Source organism: Lonchura striata, chromosome 24, assembly GCF_050655825.1.
Source record: "Lonchura striata isolate lonStrDom1 chromosome 24, ASM5065582v1, whole genome shotgun sequence".
Lineage (NCBI taxonomy): Eukaryota > Metazoa > Chordata > Aves > Passeriformes > Estrildidae > Lonchura > Lonchura striata.
The window spans coordinates 8738436-8760584 of record NC_140726.1 but is presented as its reverse complement, the minus strand read 5'-3'; the positions used below and the strand labels follow the sequence as shown (position 1 = coordinate 8760584).

Here is a 22149-nt window from a genome sequence, read left to right as displayed (position 1 = left end):
AACATGGCACAGGTAGTTTTTGGTATAAAATGTGAACACCCCCTTGAAGGACAGACAGAATGCCATGGCCGAGCTGCTGGCCAGAGCTCAGCAGGTCAGAGAAAGAATGTTCTGGATAAGGGAAATAAACAACCTTGAGAAGCTGATCCTGCACATCCAGACTCCTCCTTTGGCTGCAGGGCTGGGAAAAAAGGACTTTTAATCCTTTTCCATCCCGACCCGCAGGGACAGCGCTGCCCCCGACGGGCTGACACAGCCCTGCCTGTGTGGGAACACCTGAGCAGGGGCAGATAAAGCCCTGCTGACAGCCAGGGCGGCTCCCTGGCAGCAACAATATTCTCATTATTCAACACCATTCCCTCCATCCTCCCGGCTGAGCCAGGGCTCACCGACACCCCTGCCAGCCCAGCCCTGCCCTCACCTCCCTGGCAGAACCAAGGGCAGGGCACTGCAGCTTTTTCCCCTGCCTGGAAGGAAAATTCCTGCCGAGCCTCCAGGTGGGCTTTGTTACCTGTCTGGGCAGGCTGGAACCCCAAAACCCCCCAGATGATGAACGCTTGCCATCCCAGAATATCCCTCTCTGCAGTGGGAAGCTGATTCAGCTGGAAAATTTGTCAGCTCTGCGGGGACAAAGGTTCCCCACAGAATTGGCACCCCCAGGTGCCAAGGAGAGCAGCTGAAGAGGCATTTTAAAGTCAAACTGGGCTGGCCTGTGCTTATTCTTCACAGAAATGCAATAAATTCTTCTGTTTCCTGTGTTCAAAACCAACCACAAAAAAAAGGCTAGGCTGTATTCATGGCCATTTATTAAATTTATGTCAATTATTAAAGCAAAGGCAGCCTAATGCAAGGTGGTATTTCAGCTGGTAGCTGAGATAAGAAATTCACTTCTTCCTCCTGATATTGTTTCACTGGCTTCTGTGGGGGACCAAAACCACTCCAAAAAGCCACTGAGAAGCTGATGTGCTTTGAATTAATTTTATTAAAGCAAAGAAAACTCAAGTCCAAGTGAGATGAAGGGCACTTGTGGAGGGTTTCTGAGGAGTTCAGCTGCTGTGCACGTATTTCATGGAGGAGTTCAGGATGGCCAGGCCATTGAGCTTCCTCAGCTGATGCATGTGCCTGGAGAGACAACAGGGGGAACAGGTGGTGACTAAAAAATAGAGTTTTAACCTTTCACTGCTCTGTCCAAGCTTTCAGGGGTGTTTAATGCTATATTCAATACAAAACAGAGTTTCTAGAGAATAATAATAGCAACACAGAGTTGATACATATACTCTTAATAGTGTTTCTAGATTATTGTTGCCCTCAGAAAGACACATTAATTAAATTATTCAAATAGGTGGCGTTTCAGATTAACAAAACTAAGAAAATAAAGTTTCCCTTCCATCTCTGCTGCTTTAGACAAATCTCAGGGCTGAAAGTTTCTCTACAGACTTCTAACATCCCTTCTGTCAATGAACTCCTTGAAAGATGTGAAGACAGAATTGCACCCCAGGAACCCCAAAGCAGGACTTGGGGAGAGGTCACAAGGGGGAATTCTGGCTGGAGGAAGGAAATAGAATTAATATAATTTATTCTACGAATAAATTCATAGAATTTGTTCATATATAAATTCAATAAAATTTATAGAAATTAACCTAGAATTTCTACAAATTAACCTAGATTTGTCTTACCCTGGTTGGTTTCTCAGGGATTATCACCTAATGACAGAAAAAGGGAAATAAAAAAAGGGATTTTGGGGGCTTACCTTGGCTCAGCCACACAGAGCCTGGCCAGGGCAATGGCTGAGTTCTTCTGCACCGAGGTCCTGAGAGCATCACCCCCAGCGTGCCTGAGCAGCAGCTGCACCACGTTGGAGCCCAGCAGCGAGGAGGCAGCCCCGGGCAGGAGCAGGCACTGGCCGAGGCTGAAGGCTGCGTTCCCCACGGTCAGCTCATCCCCCGAGTCCAGCAGCCTCAGCAGCACCTGGAACCCTGGCAGGAGGGGGAGAGAAATCCCTGTGAGGCACCCCGAGCTGCTCCAGCTGCCTGGAAAAGCTGGAGCAGCAAGGGGATTTCATGGAGATTTCAGCAGCCAGGTATCTCCCAGCCTCGTCACGGAGAGAGAAACAGCAGTCGTTTCTCACAGTGCCTTGTGAGAATTTTTAGGGAGCTGTAGGAATCACTTGTTAGCCTAAACAATCTGCAGGTGGGGTTCTTCCACCTTGCTTTTCTGTTCCTCTCAAGGATGGTGTGTGAGGAAGATGTTTTTATTAATTAGCCAATCAAATAGAATGTGTCGGTCTATATAAGCTGGAGAATCCTTTGTATTAAAGTTTCTTTTTCTCCTCTTGCAGTTTGGTCTCTCCTCTGTTCTTGGGTCATTCTTGGAGCAGAGGTGACAGCCAGGAGCTGCCCCAGCTCCACTTGCCCAGAGCTCTCTCTCACAGAGAGCTGAATGTGCCACATCAACTGCCTTAGACCAGAAATGCTGATGTGGGAAGAGCAGCTGGAAAAAGGAACATAAAAAAGCTTTCTGTGCATCCAGAGCTACCAAAGCTCACCTGGGAGCTGCCCCTGAGGACAGCAGAGGGTTTTGGCTCTGACATCTGAAAGCAGCAGCAACATCTCAGGACACAGAATCCTGAACATTCAAATCCTGAACATTCAAATCCTGAACATTTAGAATCCTGAACATTCACAGGCCTGAACATTCAGACCTGAACATTCAGAATCCTGAACATTCAGAGATCTGAACATTCAAATCCTGGACATTAAGAGACCTGAACATTCAGAGATCTGAACATTCAGAGATCTGAACATTCAAATCCTGAACATTCAAATCCTGAACATTCAGAGACCTGAGCATTCAGAGATCACTGATAATGATAAAATAGATAACAGATAAATACAGCCACAGCTTTCTCACCTGGGAGGCTTCCTCTGGCAAACAGAGCTGACAAAACAAGAATTTGTGACTTCCCAGGTTAAAGAATTCATGACTCCTCGGGTTAAAGGTTAAAGCCCAGAGTTTTGTGGGGACAGTGAAGCCTTGCTGCTGGTTTGAGGCAGTGCCAGCTCAGAGGAGCCTGGCTGCACAAAGGGCAGGGGATCTCTCAGAGGCTTTTCACCAGAGCAAATCCTGGGTGCAGCTCGAACTGCAGGCTCTGCCAGGGAAAATCTCAGCATTCTCTGCTGTGCTCCCTTTAGCTGTGACAGGGGCTGGGTTTTAAAGCAATGCAAGCGGGGCTGTAGCACAGAGCAGAGCACTCAGAACAGGAATACCCAAAACCTGCTCTGATTTAGCAGCTTTAAACCCGAAAACTGCTCTGATTTAGCAGATTCAGACCCTAAAACTGCTCTGATTTAGCAGATTCAGACCCTAAAACTGCTCAAATTCAGATTTAGACCCTACAACTGCTCCGATTTAGCAGCTTTAAACTGTAAAACTGCTCCAATTCAGATTTAGACCCTAAAACTGCTCTGATTTAGATTTAGACCCTAAAACTGCTCTGATTTAGCAGATTCAGACCCTAAAACTGCTCTGATTTAGATTTAGAACCTAAAACTGCTCCGATTTAGCAGCTTTAAACCCTAAAACTGCTCCGATTTAGCAGCTTTAGACCCTAAAACTTCTCTGATTTAGGAAATTCAGACCCTAAAACTGCTCCGATTCAGATTTAGACCCTAAAACTGCTCCGATTTAGCAGCTTTAAACCCTAAAACTGCTCCGATTCAGATTTAAACCCTAAAACTGCTCCGATTTAGCAGATTCAGACCCTAACTCTGCTCTGGCACCGTTCCTCTGCCTGCAGCTCCTGCTGCTTTTGATGCCAGGCCAACATCCCCACGGAGGGCACCGGGACCTGCCCCGAGGCGCGGAAATCCCAAATTTGCTCACTTTTATCCCATTTCTGCAGCTCCTGCTGGGCTCTCCTGCTGCTCTGGGTGCAGGCGGAAAGGGTTTTGATGGCGTAGCTGGATGTGAGCCGGCCCCCAGCCTGAGGGTGCAAGCAGAGGGCAAATTAATTTAATTTTTATCTCATTTAATTCCTGCTTCTGACAAACACACAAAATTCCCTGGGTCTCTGCTGGCCAATTCTCCTCACAGCAACCCCAGTGCCACAGGTTTGATTCTAGACTAACTTGATCTGCATAAACACCTGATGGGCATGGGTATGCAGCAAAAAATTAAAGAAAAAAATATTAAAGAGGAATTGGAATTAAGAATTAAAAAAAAAATAAGCAGGAAGAATTAAATAAAAAAATTAAATGGAAAAAATGAAAGAAAAAATGAAAGAAAAAATTAACGAAGAATTAGAATTAAGAATTAAAAAAATTCAAGCAGAAAGAATTAAAGAAAAAATGAAATGAAAAAGAAAAAATAAAGAAGAATTAGAATTAAGAATGTTTTAAAATTAAGAACAAATTAAAGAAATAAATTAAATTTTAAAAAATTAAAGAAAAAATTAAAGAAAATTAAAGAAGAATTATAATTAAGATTTTTTTTTTTAATTAAGAAGGAAGAGTTAAAGAAAAAAATAAATCAAAAAATTTAAAAAAAATTAAAGAAGAATTAGAATTAAGAATTAAAAATTAAGAAGAAAGAATTAAAGAAAAAACTTATCTTAAAAAGAATAAAAGGGGAAGAAGATTTGCTCAGGGGGACAATGTGGGCAAAAATAAAGAAAAGTGGATTTATTTTCAGGAATTTGAGCAGATGCAGGTGGAAATAAAGAAAACTGGATTTACTTTCAGGAATTTGAGCAGATTCAGGAGGAAGTAAAGCAAACTGGAATTACTTTCAGGAATTTCAGCATTTTCCTCACCACTCCTCCCTGCACCGCTTCCTGCACCGCGGCGGGCGAGGCGGGCAGGGCCCGGCTCAGCACCCCAAGGGCTCTCTAAAGAGGGAAAAACCAGGAAAAAGTCAACCCAAATATTTATTCCTCCTGGCAGCACAATTGTTTCGTTTCTTGCACGGTAAGACTGAAGTAATTGAAGTGCTGAAAGGAGAAATTTCCTTAATTTCTATTACGGAAATCCCGGAATTACAGAAATTAGCAAAGAGCATCTTTAGGATGTGGTTTTTTTGGTTTTTTGTTGTTTCTTGGGCACCGAGCACAGCAGAGCTCCAGCGCAGGGTGGGATGAGCCCAAATTGGGACTCTGGCTGTTCATTCCTTGAAAAAATAAAAATACAAATTCCTGCCAGGGAGCAGCCCAGCACTGCTGGCACTGGGAGAAATAAAAAACCAGGGAGCTCAGGGAAACCACATCTGTCCCACCCCATTCCCAGGAGCACAGCTGGAATTCCCACCCAAAAACTGCAAAGGGAAAAATCTGAGCACCCAAACTGCTCTTGCTGCTTTGGTTTCCACTGATTTTTAAAGGATTCGCTTGGGTTTTAAAGTTTTAAAAGTTTATTAGGAATAAAATAGTTATTAAAAATAGTAATAAAATTAGAATAATAAGAATTTGGACAATGAGGATTAGGACACTACGAGATGATAAAAAGCAAAGAATTACGGACATCTGGATGTTTTTGGGCACTGAGCTGCCAAAAACATGTTTAGTGAACAAAGGAATAACCCTTAAAAGCAACAGCCTGTTGCATATTCATATATATTTCATGGTTATGCATACATTCTATTTAAAATAAGAAATTTTGTCTGGTATATGTCAACTGCTTCTTTTAATTCCCACAGCATCTTCGAGCCTGAGCAATGTCTGAAGAAATTAGATTCTTCTGATGAGAAAACAAAAAATTCCTCTTCTCTGGAAGATTTAGGTGTTCTGTGACTGTTATCTCAAAGTGAATATCTCATTATTTAAAAAAAAAAAACCACATCCATAGTTTCTATCTTAACTACTAAAGCTTCATTTTAAACTACAAAACTACATTTACCACGCTATTAAAATGTTAATACAGCACTTCTAATCAATATAAAAGAATACATATGGTATTCAATTTAATATTTGTGAAAAGCCAATCATAAAATATGCATTTTTCACAGGTCCCATACCGAAATGGTTTGTAAGAGCTTCTATTAAACAGATTTCAGGAGAACCTTGAGAACATCTCGCATCAAACCATATGAAAATGAATATAAAAGTGGTCTGTTATTTCTTTATTGCTGTTAGGAGAGTTTTAGGCTTCAAAGCCTTCTGCACAGGGCAGAAATTTGCTCTGAAGAGCTCAGGAAAGCCAAACCCTGCTGTTTTTTGGTTTTTTTGTGTTTTTTTTTGCTGGTGACTTACTGTGATAATCTTTCCATCCTGATGGTTGAGCAGAGCCAGGCAACTGCCACTGATGGCCACAGCAAAGTCCTGGAAAACACAGGGAAAACTCAGGGGAAACTCAGGGGAAACTCAGGGAAAAGTCAGGGAAAACAAAGGGAAAATACAGGGAAAACTCAGGAAAAACTCAGGGAAAATACAGAGAAAACAACACAGGGAATACTCAGGGAAAAGTCAGGGAAAACACAGAGAAAACAGGGAAAACTCGGAAAATAAGTCAGGAAAAACTCAGGGAAAATAAGTCACGGAAAATACAGGGAAAACAACACAGGGAATACTCAAGGGAAACTCATGGGAAACTTAGGGAAAAGTCAGGAAAAACAACATGGGAAAAAAATACAGGGAAGAAAACACAGGGAAAACAACACAGGGAACACTCAGGGAAAAGACAGGGGAAACTCAGGGGAAATTCAGGGAAAACTCAGGGGAAAGACAGGGAAAAGACAGGGGAAACTCAGGGGATACTCAGGGGATACTCAGGGGAAACTCAGGGGAAACTCAGGGGAAACCCAGGGGATACTCAGGGGATACTCAGGGGATACCTAGGGGATACTCAGGGGAAACTCAGGGGAAACTCAGGGGAAACTCTGGGGATACTCAGGGGATACCTAGGGGATACTCAGGGGAAACTCAGGGGAAATTCTGGGGATACTCAGGGGATATCCAGGGGATACTCAGGGGAAACTCAGGGGAAACTCAGGGGAAACCCAGGGGATACTCAGGGGATACTCAGGGGAAACTCAGGGAAAACTTAGGGGAAACTCAGGGGAAACTCTGGGGATACTCAGGGGATACCTAGGGGATACTCAGGGGAAACTCAGGGGAAATTCTGGGGATACTCAGGGGATATCCAGGGGATACTCAGGGGAAACTCAGGGGAAACTCAGGGGAAACTCTGGGGATACTCAGGGGAAACTCAGGGGAAACTGGGCTGCAGCTGGGGCTGGGCGGGCTGGAGCAGAACTGGGCTCAGGGACAAGGGATGCCCTGGAGATCAGGGGACAGCCAGGTGTGCCCAGCTCTGCAGCACCCTGGGGAGTCCTCCCTCCTGGGGGATAATTTTGGAAAGCAGCCAGGACCTCAGAACATGGCACAGCTGGAGAGAGATTCCAGAGACAGCATTTAGACCACTAGGGAAAGATAATTTATGCACTGCACACTGGTTTTTCCTCATAGCTGTTTATATATTGGAGATGGTGGCAGAGGAGAAAATTCTGTAGCTTTTTCCACTTTTCAGCCTACTTAAATTGTCAACTACCCTTAAAAACAACCTGCAGTGTTGGAATCTGAGCTATTGATGATTCTGAGATTGTAGAAAGTCTCTGTCTGTCAGCCCCCTGCCAAAGCAGAAGCCATAATTGGTCTGTGCTGGTTTCCAGGTTGTTTATTCTGTTTATCTCTCACATGTTCTGCTGCCCTGCCCAGCTCTGTCCTGCAGGGCAGCGTGTGGGGCTCTGCCCTCAGTGGGATGTGACAAACATTCAATACCAGAAACTCCCTGGGCTGCATTTACAAGAACGTGCCAATATCTGTCACCTACGTTGGACAGTGTGTCCTCAGCCTGAGCCAACAGAAAAATGCCAACACCACAGTGAGACATGGAGGGCATGAAGAAGGAGAAAAAGGACAAGGCACACCCAATTTCCTCCATCTTGTCCCTTTGGACCCCTCATCTAGAACCCTAAAATTTTACTTTTGCACCTGTGCCACACTTAATTATTACTGATATCAAACACTCAGAGCTGGTAATTGATCCTGTGAGATTGAAAACTTTTTTCCATGGGCAGAGATCACAGCCAGTGTCTCTGGGGGCTCTGACCAGGGGGTTCCTGACCCCTGCCAGGGTCCCAGGGCAGCCAGAGGGAAGCTCTGCATTCCCACACTGCAGCACTGTAATTATTTTTTCATTCCCAGATGTTCCTACCTGGATGGTGCTGTTGGATTCCAGCAGCAGGTTCATCATCAGCCCCAGCACTGCAAACACGCACTGCTGGTACCCAGGGGTGCTGGCATCACCCTGCGAGAGAGCCGGGCACCGAAATCAGCTCCAGGGCTCGGCTCCTGGGCAGGGCATGACTGGGACACGAAGCCTCGTGCTTGGCACCCGAAGCTGCACCCCAAAATTTGGGAATTTGGGGATGTTACAGGGATCCCGTCCCAGCCCCGAACCTTCAGGCTTTGGGGACTGCTCACAGCACAGCCTCGCCTGCAAGGCGTTGGAATCCTGGAACTGTAAACTTGCTCTGCTGAAGAGGTTTAAACTAGAATTTCAAACTTTCTGTGCTGAAGAATTTCAAACTTTCTGTGCTGAAGAGTTTTAAATTAGAATTTTTAACTTTCTGTGCTGAAGAATTTTAAACTAGAGTTTTAAACTTTCTGAGCTGAAGAGTTTTAAACTTTCTGTGCTGAAGAGTTTTAAACTAGAATTTTAAACTTTCTGTGCTGAAGAATTTTAAACTAGAGTTTTAAACTTTCTGAGCTGAAGAGTTTTAAACTTTCTGAGCTGAAGAGTTTTAAACCTTCTGTGCTGAGGAGTTTTAAACTACAATTTTAAACTTTCTGTGCTGAAGAATTTTTACCCTTTCTGTGCTGAAGAATTTTAAAACTTCTGTGATGAAGAGTTTTAAGCTAGAATTATAAACTTTCTGTGCTGAAGAGTCTTAAACTAGAGTTTTAAACTTTCTGTACTGAAGAGTTTTAAACTTTCTGTGCTGAAGCGTTTTAAACTAGACTTGTAAACTTTGTGTGCCGAAGCGTTTTAAACTAGAGTTTTAAACTTGTTCTGCTGAAGAGTTTTGAACTAGAATTTTAAACCTTCTGTGCTGAAGAATTTTAAACCTTTCTATGCTGAAGAATTTTAAACCTGTGCTGAAGACTTTTGAACTGGAATTTTAAGCTTTCTGTGCTGAAGCACTTTAAAGTAGAATTTTAAACTTGCTCTGCTGAAGTTTTGAACTAGAATTTTAAACTTTCTGTGCTGAAGTGTTTTCAACTAGAATTTTAAACTTTCTGTGCTGTAGAATTTCAAGCTTTCTGTGCCCAAGAGCACTGACTAGAAGCAAAGCCTGGATTTGGAAGGGCCCTGCAGGGACAGAGCCGAGGGGGGCAGCTCTGGACCTCCCCCAAATCGCGGCTGGGCTGGGGGCACACGAGCTGGGGTTCCCTTACCAGCAGCTGCAGGCAGGCCTGCCAGCACTGCCCGCTCCGTGCCAGCTGTGCCCGCAGCCCCACATCTGCACACAGGCTGCCCAGCGCGGCCACGGCCCGAGCCAGCTGTGCCAGCTGTGCCCGCTGTGCCAGCTGTGCCCGCTGTGCCCGCTGTGCCAGCTGTGCCCGCTGCCCCTGCCCGGCGCACACCTGCAGACACAGCAGGGAACAGTCAGCCCCGAGCGCTGCGGGCTGCGAGCCCGGGAACCTGAGCAACACGCAACAGGGGAAAAATATATCTATTTAAAGTAAATAAATCCATTGAAGTGAATAAATAAATTCAAAAATAGATATTTAAAGCAAATAAATCCATTGAAGTAAATAAATAAATTCAAAAATAGATATTTAAAGCAAATAAATTGAAGTAAATAAATCCATTGAAGTAAATAAATAAATTCAAAAATAGATATTTAAAGTAAATAAATCCATTGAAGTAGATAAATAAATTCAAAAATAGATATTTAAAGCAAATAAATTGAAGTAAATAAATCCATTGAAGTAAATAAATAAATTCAAAAATAGATATTTAAAGTAAATAAATCCATTGAAGTAAATAAATAAATTCAAAAATAGATATTTAAAGTAAATAAATCCATTGAAGTAGATAAATAAATTCAAAAATAGATATTTTTAAGTAAATAAATTGGAGGAAATGAATACATTTAAATATATATATATTTAAGTAAATAAATTCATTTAAGTAAATAAATAAATTCAAAAACATATTTTTTAAGTAAATAAATTTAGGTAAATAAATAAATTTAAAAATATATGTTTTTAAGTAAATAAATGCATTTAAATTAATAAATAAATTCGAAAAAATATATTTTTAAGTAAATAAATGTAAGTAAATAAATAAATTTGAAAATATCTATTTTTAAAAAAATAAATTTAAGTAAATAAATAAATTCAAAGCAAATAAATTGAAGTAAATAAATCAATTTAAGTAAATAAATAAATAAATTCAAAAAAACATATTTTTAAGTAAATAAATTGAAGTAAATAAAACCATTTAAGTAACTAAATAAATTCAAAGCCATATATTTTTAAGTAAATAAATAAATTTTAAAATATATGTTTTTTAAGTAAATAAATGGAAGTAAATAAATAAATTAAAAAATATATATTTTTTAAGTAAATAAATCCATGTAAGTAAATAAATAAATTCCAAAATATATATTTTTAAGTAAATTTTTCACCACAATTCACCGGGCACGGGCACTCTGGTAAAGCCCAGCTGCCCGAGGGTTGCAGATTTCCCTCATTTGCACCTTCTGCTTTCTGAGCTCTGGGAAAAGGGAATTCGTGTCCCCTGACGCCCGGGAGTGAACGTTTCCTGCAGGCACAGAGCAGCTGGAATTCCAGCAAACAATGGGAAAATGGTGGAATTATTGTCGTGCTGCTCATTCGGAGAAATGGCAATATTTTACTGCCCAGCACAACAGGTTTCTGCACAAGATATTTTAAATTTGCTGTTGGAGTAAAGGATTCTCTGCCTCGGCACCCAGGGTCAGCTCCTCACCCCGATCCCTCCGATTAGAAGGCAAAAATCACCATCCAAGACAGAAAGGGGATTAAAGTCACATCAAAAAGAGCAAAACTCGAAGCTGAAGGTGAAATTATCAGTGGGAATCTGCAGCCAAGAGCAGAATTTATGCTGAATATTAAACTAGGGATGTGTAGGACAACATATTGGAGAAAAGAATATTTTCCTGAAAAAACTCCATTTTTTACTTCCGTAGAGAAGACATGGGACATGTTACACAAAAATAAACTGGAAATACAAAATCAGATCCTCCCTACCAGCAACTGGGTGAATAAAGGTAAAACATCCGTGGAAAGCATGGCCCGACACTGGGTTTGGAACCTGTTGGGGCATAAAAAACCCAAAGTTTTAGTCAAATTTTAGTCAAAAACAAAAGCTAGAGGCAAGAGAAGAGCAAGAGAAACTCCAGCAAGCTCAGGGCAAAGGTGGCCAACAGCCACAGCTCACAGCACAGAGAAATGAGTGAGGAATTTAAACATTTAGAGAAATGAGGGAGGAATTTAAATAAATTACCTTTCCTCCCCAGCTAAGTCGGACAGGATGTTCATGGCACTTTCAGCCCTTGCATCAGTGCACTTGACAAATGCCATCAAAATATGCAGCCATCTGGTGTTCAAATAAAACAACCAAAAATTGCTGTCAGCCTTGGTTTAATCATTAAAGATCAAAATTATAATTTTTTTAGGTTGTTGGCATTTCAAGCCACAGTTAAATCTGATTCTTTCAGCACCCTTTGAGATGTGGCTCATTCCTTTCAGCTTTCCTCTCCAGGAAAAATGGACAAAGTCTCCTGATCACCCGTTTTTACCCCAAACCAGTAAATGGACATTTCTCAGGGTGGCCTGGGAGGAAGCAGCAGGACAAAAGCAAAGCACTGGGTTTTGATTTTATCCTGCGAGCCAGGACAGCACCAAATAACCCCAAATCCCCATTTTTAAATGGGGAGAGGCCCTCAGCTGGAATCAGGAGATTTTAGGGGCACCAGGGTGAGAGTGCTGCACAGGTTTAAAGGAGGGGACTCAAAATTACAGGAATTAACTGAAATCCTGATGTTTCACACATGAAAACTTCCTGCAGCTCTACCCCACACATCCAATTCCACTTTTGCCAGGCCAGGCCAGTCGCCAAGGGGCAGGAAGGTCAGGGTCACCGTGCCAACTCAGGAATTCACAGAATCACAGAATTCACAGAATTCAGAGAATTCACAGAATCACAGAATCAATCACAGAATTCACAGAATTCACAGAATTCACAGAATCACAGAATCACAGAATCACAGAATTCACAGAATCACAGAATCACAGAATCAATCACAGAATCACAGAATTCAGAGAATCACAGAATTCACAGAATCAATCACAGAATCACAGAATTCACAGAATCACAGAATCAATCACAGAATCACAGAATTCACAGAGATCAGAGAATTCACAGAATCACAGAATCAATCACAGAATTCACAGAATTCACAGAATCACAGAATCACAGAATTCACAGAATTCACAGAATTCACAGAATTCACAGAATCACAGAATCAATCACAGAATCACAGAATTCACAGAATCACAGAATCACATAATTCACAGAATTCACAGAATCACTGAATCACAGAATTTAGATAATCACAGAATTCACAGAATCCCAGAATCCCAAAACCCCAAAATTCACAGAATTCACAGAATCCCTGGGTTGGAAGAGACCTTCAAAGTCATCCAGTCCAGCCCAGCCCCAACAGCTCAACCCAACCCTGGCACCCAGTGCCACTTCCAGGCTGGTTTTACACACACCCAGGGGTGCTGACTCCACCACCTCCCTGGGCAGAGCATTCCAGAACTTTATCTCCTTTTCTGTAAAAAACTTCTCCTGCTATCCAGCCCGAATTTCCCTTGGTGCAGCTCGAGGCTCTGAGCTCTGATTCTGTCTGTTCTGGAGAAAAGCCCCGAGCCCACTGAGCACAGCCACCTTTCAGGAGCTGTGCAGAGTGCTGAGCTCACTACTGGGCACAAAATGAATACACGGAAGTTTGGTGAGTTCAAAAGAGAAAAAAAGACAATTTTATTTCTGACCTCGCAATATATAGAGTTCCAAAAGTGACAGTAGGTTGGAGGATGGAATTGCCACCTCTCCAACCACACTGGTCAAACCAACAGCCCATCAATTCTCTCCTCCCACAAAGAAAAATGCAAAACAATCATTATTGACATGGACAGTGTGTGAGAACTCCAGTAGAAATGTGTAAATGTTATCAGAAGGCATGGAAAGCTTTTAAAAGAACTTTATAACTTTCAACAGAACTATAAAAAAAAACGTAACACTTTTAAAAATCAGGGCAACCGCCAGCCCTGAGTGTCCTTTTCCCCTGGAGCTGGGGCAGCTCTGGCACTGCCAGGCCACTCTCCGGGGCTGCCCACCTGCTCAGGTCCTGCCTGACCAGCAGCCCCCGGCCGCTCTGGTGCTCTGAGTAGAGAGAGATCAGTGCCAGGGCCTCCCTCTGCATCTGGGCTGTGCCACAGGACAGCAGCTCTGGCAGCTGGGCACTCACTTCGGGCTGGGCCAACAGGAGACGCTGATTTTCTTCTGGAAGGAGAGAGAAAATCTCACTGCGGCGTCACTCACTGCCATCCCTTCAGTTGTTTTATTTTATTTTATTTTATTTTATTTTATTTTATTTTATTATTTTATTATATTATATTATATTTTATTTTATTTTATTTTATTTTATTTTATTTTATTTCATTTTATTTCATTTTATTTTACTTTACTTTATTTTAGTTTAGTTTAGTTTGCTTTATTTTATTTTATTTTATTTTATTTTATTTTATTATTTTATTATATTATATTTTATTTTATTTTATTTTATTTTATTTTATTTTATTTTATTTTATTTCATTTTATTTCATTTTATTTTACTTTACTTTATTTTAGTTTAGTTTAGTTTGCTTTATTTTATTTTATTTTATTTTATTTTATTTTATTTTATTTTATTTTATTTTATTTTATTTTATTTTATTTTATTTTTATTTTATTCCATTTTATTTTATTCCATTTTATTTTATTTCATTTTATTTAATTTTATTTTTTTAATTTTAATCCCTTTCACTTATTTCAGCTTTAATATTTTTTTGAATACCTTGACCACACAAGTCGACACAGGCACCAATATTCTGCATTTCCACTTTACCACCCACCCCAGCCCACTTCTCACCCACGTGGCTATTCCCTAAGAACAGAGGCAGGCACCTGCCCAAGCACTGTTGATTGCTAATTCTAAAATAATCCAGCCTTTTCTCCTATAAAACTCCGCTTTTTGCAGCTATAACTGCTTAAAACAGAGAAAATTGTGCGAGCGGCGTTATCTTAAGAGCAGCAAAAATCACGGGGAATTTCCTCCCCACCCCTCGCGTGAATTTGAAACGCTCCCAGGGTGGAAATCCCATCCTGCCAAAATCCTGGCTGCACCCAGCACCTCCCCAGAGCTGCACTCGGGGTCACAACCCTTGGGGTGCTCTGGGCGAGGGTGGCCATGGCCAGCCCCGAAATGCCAAATTAATTAATCTCAAATTAACGGGGCTGAGGGGGGCTCGGGCTTTACCGTTCCCAGCGCAGGCAGCTCGCCACAGCACGAGGAGGGACACACAGAGCTCCGCCTCAGCAGGGCTCTTGGCCTCGGCACAGAAGGCCCTGAGTGAGAAAATCACCTCGTGAGCAGAGCAAAGCAGTGGGAAATATCCAGGAGTGGGAATTCGTACGTGCTTCACCCCCCAGACCTGTGTGCAGCCAGCACCCAATTTAGGATGAACCCTAAAAAGTGCCAGGAGCACCCAAATATTCAAACATTCGCTGGTGCCCAAGCCCAGCATCAGAGGGTGCAGCCAGAGCTTTCAGATGCTCTTTTCTAGTCAGACTTTTTACCCAGGGACTGGAAATTTGTAGGTGATTCACCCCCCAGGTCTGTGTGCAGCCAGCACCCAATTTAGGATGAACCCTAAAAAGTGCCAGGAACACCCAAATATTCACTTGTGTCCAAGCCCAGCATCAGGGGATGCAGCCAGAGCCTTCAGATGCTCTTTTCTAGTCAGATTTTTCACCCAGGGACTGGAAATTTGTAGGTGCTTCACCACTCGGGTCTGTGTGCAGCCACCACCCAATTTAGGATGAACCCTAACAAGTGCCAGGAGCACCCAAATATTCAAATATTCACTGGTGCCCAGCAGCAGAGGGTGCAGCCAGAGCCTTCAGATGCTCTTTTCTAGTCAGATTTTTTCTGCAGAGCTGCTCTCACCAGCAGGGATAGGATAACTGCCCACAAGGAGCAGACACAAACAGCAAGCCACGCATTCTCCTCCCTGCCTCTAAGGGAGCACTGTTTGTCTCGGAGTCAGGTATCAGTCCCTCCATTCAGGCACTAAAATCTGGGATTACATCCTCCTCTGATCAGCCCATCTGCATTTCAAGAGGTGATTCTGTTTCTGGAAAACAATATTCCCATTTGCCCGGGCTGGAGTCCCCTGGGAGAGCTCTCACCCTCTGACAGGCTCCTTGCTGAGGATACTGAAGCCTTTGTTGGTCCTGAAGAGCGTTTGCCCAGTGCCTGCAAGAGGCAGAGACAAACAGCTCAGCTGTGTGACAGCCAGGCGGGCTCCTGCTCTTCCTGCCCGCTGCTAAAAGAAAAGGTCACTGCATCAGCAGCTCTGGGGAGAAACATCCTCAGAAATGGGGGAAACTCAAGGAGGAATGAAGCAGGAGTGGCTCTCGAGCTGAAAATTGCTCTGATTGATGCCCGGCGCTGTTGGCTTCGAGTGAAAGATTATTTAGGAAGGCTGAAACACAAAATTGGCTTTGTAACTCAACGGGCTTTAACACAGAATAACAAATATTTAAAACAAATGAGACCCAGCAGCTCAGCTACAACATCAGTCTGATTCTAAAGAATGCTGTAAGCACCTACTGACCACGCTGAAATACTCAACAAAAAAAAAACTCAACAAAACCCAAGTTTTGTGTTTTAAATACCGGAACAATCACTCTGCTCCTTTACAAACTGCTCCCTTGCCCTCCTCTGCCTGGGTTGCACCTCCCCAAGTGAACAACAATTAACAAAATGAACAATTAACAAAATAACTCACAACTGCTCACAACTTCTGCCAGGAGCCTGATGCCCCCTGTGTAGTAGAGGATGTCGTGGCCGGGGCTGCTGAGCCTCTGCAGCAATTCCTGGATGGAAGAAGCAGCAGCACTCCCAGCCTGGGCCTCCCTCGCTGCTCCCTCCTCATCCCTCAGCCTCTTCTCCTCCAGCCTGGCCTCGTCCACACAGGCTGGGAGAGCACAAAAAAAGTGTGGCAGGGGGGTTCTGTTCCCTCTGCACCAGAGAACAGGAGTGAAAATATCTATTTCTCACCTTTAACCAGCTTTTCCTTCTGGGGATCAATCTGCAGCATCTTCTCATAGCACTGCCTGGACTTCATGGGGAGAAAAAAAGGTTTTCAGTTTCAGCTGGAAATAGGGAGATGGCATCAGTGATAGCCCAAAAGTTTTTGGGGCCACAGTCCTTAGTAAATGTGAAAATTTATGGAGATGCAGGTGTCAAAACTCTCAAAAAAGTCAAATATTCTCAGTCAGTCCCTACATCTTCCTGCTCTGGCAAATTCAACAGGAATTTTCCAGTAAAAACCAGGGAGAAAAACCAGAGTTCCAGTGAGAAAAGAGAAACTGAGGCACGGCAGGAAACCTCCCTCTCACCCAGGAATTCAGGGAGCTTACCTCAGCAAAGTGCTGCAGGGCCAGGTGAGCTTTCCCCATGAGGAAATAGGCTTTGAGGCAGTTCCTATTGCACTGAGTTCAACCAGAAATTATGATCTATTATTAGCTATATGTTCAGAAAATTTCAGCCTTTCAATGCTTTTTGCAGCATTCTGATTAATTATTAGAGCTGCCCAAAGCAAAGACTAGGGTATTTATATAATTTATATAATTATTTTTATATATAATTTATTAGTAATCAATAAATAATATATAAATAATATTTTATGTAATTATTTATATATATATAAAATTTATTAGTGGTGCCTAAAGTTTTTATGCTACATTATTGCCCCCCAGGCACCCAAGAAACACAGGCATGAGGTGAGGGTGGAAAGCAGAGTTTACAAAAGGGTTTTTTTTAATTTTCCTGCTCATTTGAGTCAAAAATATGGATTTCTGTAAATAATGCTGATTTTAGAAGTTTTTACCAGCTGACAATTGTGGAATTACCTTTAGTGCCCACTCGCAGTCACTGATGGCTTTCTCATACTCATGCAGCTTCAGGTAGGCCTGAAATACACAGGAAAAAAGTCCAGGCAGAAGAACTGGAATCCTTCAAACAATTAAATTAGATTGCTGATTAGCCCGGCCATTGGTTTTGCAGGGTATTTTCCATTCCTAACTTGTCTGCCATCTCCCTGGATTTTCTAATTTAGAATCAATTGAATAGAATTTTACACACCCAGGGCATACAAGGCAAACAGACACTGCAAAGCAAATATTTCACTCTACAGTTATGGAAGTGATTCCCGGAAAAGTATTAATAATAAAAAAAAAAAAAAAAAAAAAATCAGAGTATTTTTTATAGACACTGCAAAGCAAATGTTTCTTTTCTGACACTGCAAAGCAAATATTTCACTCTACAGTTATGGAAGTGAATCCTGAAAAAGGATTATTTATTAAAAAATCAGAGTATTTTTTATAGAAACTGCAAAGCAAATGTTTCACTCCACAGTTATAGAAGTGAATCCTGGAAAAGCATTAATAATAAAGCAATCAGAGGATTTGAATAGAACTGGGAATTGGAACGATTTCTCCTGTGCAGGAGCAGGGGTGCACCACATCCAAGGGGTGCAGCAGAACGATGTTTTGGGGTTTTACCCCGGCACAGAAACACAAAATCCAGCCAGAAGTGGCTCCTTCCTGCCACTGACCTGGGCCCTGTTTGTGTAGAGCTCCTGCTTGTCCCTCAGCTTCTCCAGCCCCTCTGAGTAGCTCTGGATGGCCAGGGCGAAGTCTCCTGCCCTGAAGGCTTCGTTCCCCTGCTCCTTCAGGGCTGCAGAGCAGCAGAATGCCTTGAGCACACCCATCTCCCTTCCACCCATTTCCCATCCATCCATTTCCCTTCCACTCATTTCCATTTCACCCATCTCCCTTCCACCCATCTCCCTTCCACCCATTTCCCATCCATCCATTTCCCTTCCACCCATTTCCCATCCATCCATTTCCCTTCCACTCATTTCCATTTCACCCATCTCCCTTCCACCCATCTCCCTTCCACCCATTTCCCATCCATCCATTTCCCTTCCACCCATTTCCCATCCATCCATTTCCCTTCCACTCATTTCCATTTCACCCATTTCCCTTCCACCCATTTCCCATCCATCCATTTCCCTTCCACCCATTTCCCTTTTACCATTTCCCATCCACCCATTTCCATTTCACCCATTTCCCTTCCATCATTTCTCTTCCATCACTTCCCTTCCATCCATTTCCCTTTTACCATTTCCCATCCATCCATTTCCCTTCAATCCATTTCCCTTCCATCCATTTCCATTTCACTCATTTCCATTTAACCCATTTCCTTTCCATCCATTTCCCTTCCATTTCCCTTTTACCATTTCCCTTCCACCCATTTCCCATCCATCCATTTCCATTTCACTCATTTCCATTTTACCCATTTCCCTTCCACCCATTTCCCTTTTGCCATTTTCCATCCATCCATTTCCCATCCACCCATTTCCATTTCACCCATTTCCATTTTACCCATTTCCCTTAAATCCATTTCCCTTCCACCCATTTCCTTTCCATTTCCCTTTTACCATTTCCCTTCCATCCCTTTCCCATCCATCATTTCTCTTCCATCCCTTTCCCATCCATAATTTCTCTTCCACCCCTTTCCCTTCCATCCCTTTCCCATCCATCATTTCCCTTCCACCCCTTTCCCTTCCACCCCTTTCCCATCCATCCCTCTCCCCTTGCCCTCTGAGCAGACAGAGGCCTCTCTCTCCTGCTGGAACAGCCCCAGCATTCCAGCCCAGCCATTATTTTCCATTATTTCCATTCCCCTCTGGCCAGCCCAAATTCCCTCCCTCCATCCCAAAGCTGCTCCAGCAGCAAGGGATCCTGATCCTGCAGAGACCCAGGGTGCAGCAGAATTCCTGATCCTGTCCCAGGGCTGGGGACACCCCCTCAGTCCCTGACATTTCTGAGGTCTCCCAGCCGTCACCGTTTGCCAGCTGCTCATTCCTCCTCCTCCGCTGGGCTCGCTCTTTGGCATCCTTTTCCAGAGCTGCCAGGAAGCCACCTTCCAGCCAGGAGAGTCGGTGGCATTTTAGTTGGGGGGGAGAAAAGATGAAACTTTATTAAAATAGAGAAGAAACAATCATTCCTAGGGTATTTCTGAGTCGTTTCTTAATAAAAGCCAACACTAAGGGGCCATTTCAGCAATTAAAGTGGAAGTTTTTGTCAGCAATTAAATGGCTGACAAGCTGTCACAGACAATGATGATGCCACCCCTGAGGAACTGCAGGCCTGCCTTGCTGCAGCTCCTCTCCAGGGCCAAACAAACAGGTTTGCTTTGAAATTCACAATAAAAGTGTAAAAAGATGAGAAGCCAGAAGAGAACAAGGCTCCCACCTGTGAAAAACACAGCCATGCTGCCAAGACCTTGAGTGTGGTCCTGGATCGGACTGAATTTTGGTTAAAAACACCAGAAAAAGTCATCCTGGATTTTGGCAGGGGTGGAATCAGCTCTGGCATGAGCTTCATCCCTGCCAGGGCTGTTTTTCGAGCTGTGACAGCCTGAGGGGAGCATCGTCCTACCTGCATCTGCTGCCTCCACCCTCGCCGTGCCCTGCAAAAACAGAAACACAGCAGAAAAGCAGGAAAGGTTTGGGGAAAGGCACAGCAGCACGGGGATGCTTGGCTGGGCTGCACAGAGCCCCAGCAAGCCCCGGGGAACGTCTGGGGCACCCAAAACCCCCAGCCTGGCACGCAGGAGCAGCACCACTGACATTGCCAAAAAAGGATGGCGAGGAGCTGATGATTCCTGACTTTCCTGGAACGTCTTTACCGAGGCAAGGCCTGAACTGAGTGCAGCTTTAATGTCAGGAGGAAAAGCCCTTACAGAAGTGTTGATGAGCGTCCTGTTCACCGTGGTCCTGCTCTCCTCCTCCTCCTCCTCCTCCTCCCTGCCGGCTCCTTGCTCTTGGAGCCTTTTCTCTACCTCAGCAATGGCTTTTTCCTGCACAGCTGAGTCCGGGGACTTCAGGTCTTGCAGCAAATTGGCTAAAAAATCACAGAAAAACCCAGATAAAATATGTATAAACATAGGACTTCAAACGTGGAAGCACCGGGAGTTGTTCAGGTGTCACCTGCTTTGAAGGCACCGCTGGCCAGGATGGCTTTTACCATAAAATCACAGAACCCCAGAATGGTTTGGGTTGGAAAAGACCTTGAAACCCTCCCAATGCTATGGTCCCATAAAGCAGGATGCTCCAGGGTGGCCTTGGGCACTTGAAAGAAATAATAAATAATAATAAACGAACAGAAACTTCCCCAGGGTGGATTTCCTGTCATTTTAAGGAGCCACCTGCAGTTTCTGCCAAGATAACCGAGCAGCAGCAAGCGGCTCCAGCAGCCCGAATAAAAGCAGGAGGAGCTGGGAGTTTATTCCCCAGGCAGAAGGAAGCGAAGCCGGGATCCCCCTGCCCCGGCGATGTTCGCCCGCCCCGGGCCAGCCTCCCCTTCCCCGGTCACTCACTGACATCGTCCACGCGGCGCAGGAAGCGCTGGAAATCCGCCTCGGTGTCCTGGTCCCGCAGCATGGCCGGGACAGACAGCGGGGACAGCGGGGACAGAGAGGGGACAGAGAGGGGACAGAGAGGGGACAGTGGAGGGACACAGGGGGGACAGAGAGGGACACTGGGGGACACAGAGGGGACAGAGAGGGGACAGTGGAGGGACACAGAGGGGACAGAGAGGGGACACAGGGGGACACAGAGGGGACACAGGGGGACACAGGGGGACACAGAGGGGACACAGGGGGACACAAAGGGGACAGAGGGGGACAGCGGAGGACACAGTGGAGGGACACAGAGGGACACAGAAAGGACACAGGGGGGACACTGACGGCACACAGGGGGAACAGCGGGGGGATAGCGGGGGGACACAGGGGGACACAGAGGGACACCGCAGGACACCGGAGGACACCGAGGGACACCAAGGGGACAGTGGGGGGACACAGGGGGGACACTAAGGGACACCGAAGGGACACAGAGGGACACGGGAGACACAGAGGGGACACCGAGAGACACCGGAGGACAACGAGGGACACCGAGGCACAGCCGGAGCCGCCGCGGCCGGGCTCGAACCCGCGGCGCCGTTGCCAGGGGAACGCGCCTGACGCGGAGGCCGCAGGTGGGCGTGGTCATGCAAATTAAGGGCGGGGATATGCAGATAAACGGCATGGTGGTATGCAAATAATGGGGCGTGGTTATGCAGATAACAGCCCGTTATATGCAAATAAGTGGGTGGGGATATGCAAACTACCGGCAATTTGGCGGGAAAGCGGCAGGTCCCGGCCGCGGGCTCCCGGCTCAGCATCCCGGGATTATCCCGGGATTGTCCCCCTGGAAAGGAGCTCCGGCACCGCCGAGCCCCCGCTGTGAGCCGTCCCCACCCTGTCCCCAGCCCAGAGCTCCGGCTGTCACGTCCCGGCCTTCCCGGACACCTCCAAACCTCCCCGGGCAGCCCCTGCCGATGTCTAAACCTCCCCATGGAGAAATTCCTGCTGATGTCCAGCCTGAAACTTGTCCCGATTTTTACGTCAGACTGGGATTATTTTCCTGTCGCGATCTCCCCGAAAGGCTTTCCGGATCCCTGGCGGCGATGGAAGCTGTCGGCCACCGCAGGGAGCCCGAGCACCGCGGAGCTGCGCTGCCCGGGATTGCCATTCCCGGCACATCCTCGGCCGGGGATGGCCCATTCTGCACGGGAAACCCGGCAGCACAGCCTCAGGGAGCGGCCCTGCTTTTATTTGGGATGCCGGGACACGGACAGGGACCCGGCAGCGCAGGGACATCTCTCCCTG

General features: G+C 44.7%; 2 protein-coding genes across 3 annotated transcripts in view; both read right to left on the bottom strand.

The window, feature by feature from the left end:
- The window catches only part of HSPB2 (heat shock protein family B (small) member 2), a 486398-nt gene that overhangs the window by 81506 nt on the left and 382743 nt on the right, over window positions 1–22149 (bottom strand). The window lies entirely within an intron of this gene.
- Window positions 963–21495, bottom strand: TTC12 (tetratricopeptide repeat domain 12). Of its 2 annotated transcripts, XM_077788033.2 has the most exons (21): window positions 20821–21495; window positions 20185–20345; window positions 19881–19911; window positions 19285–19362; window positions 17990–18111; window positions 17286–17345; window positions 16794–16865; window positions 16432–16492; window positions 16160–16348; window positions 15558–15624; window positions 14626–14714; window positions 13445–13610; window positions 11547–11639; window positions 11291–11354; window positions 9449–9637; window positions 8205–8297; window positions 6242–6310; window positions 4784–4885; window positions 3883–3982; window positions 1751–1976; window positions 963–1122 (listed from the first exon to the last, which is right to left on the bottom strand). In XM_077788033.2, the coding sequence occupies exons 1-21, from the start codon at window positions 21488–21490 to the stop codon at window positions 1047–1049; spliced, it is 2778 nt and encodes a 925-aa protein (XP_077644159.2). In that variant the 5' UTR covers window positions 21491–21495; the 3' UTR covers window positions 963–1046. The 2 variants fall into 2 exon arrangements, with proteins under 2 accessions (XP_077644159.2, XP_085416387.1); XM_085560261.1 differs by lacking the exon at window positions 9449–9637 and having other exon boundaries at window positions 20821–21494.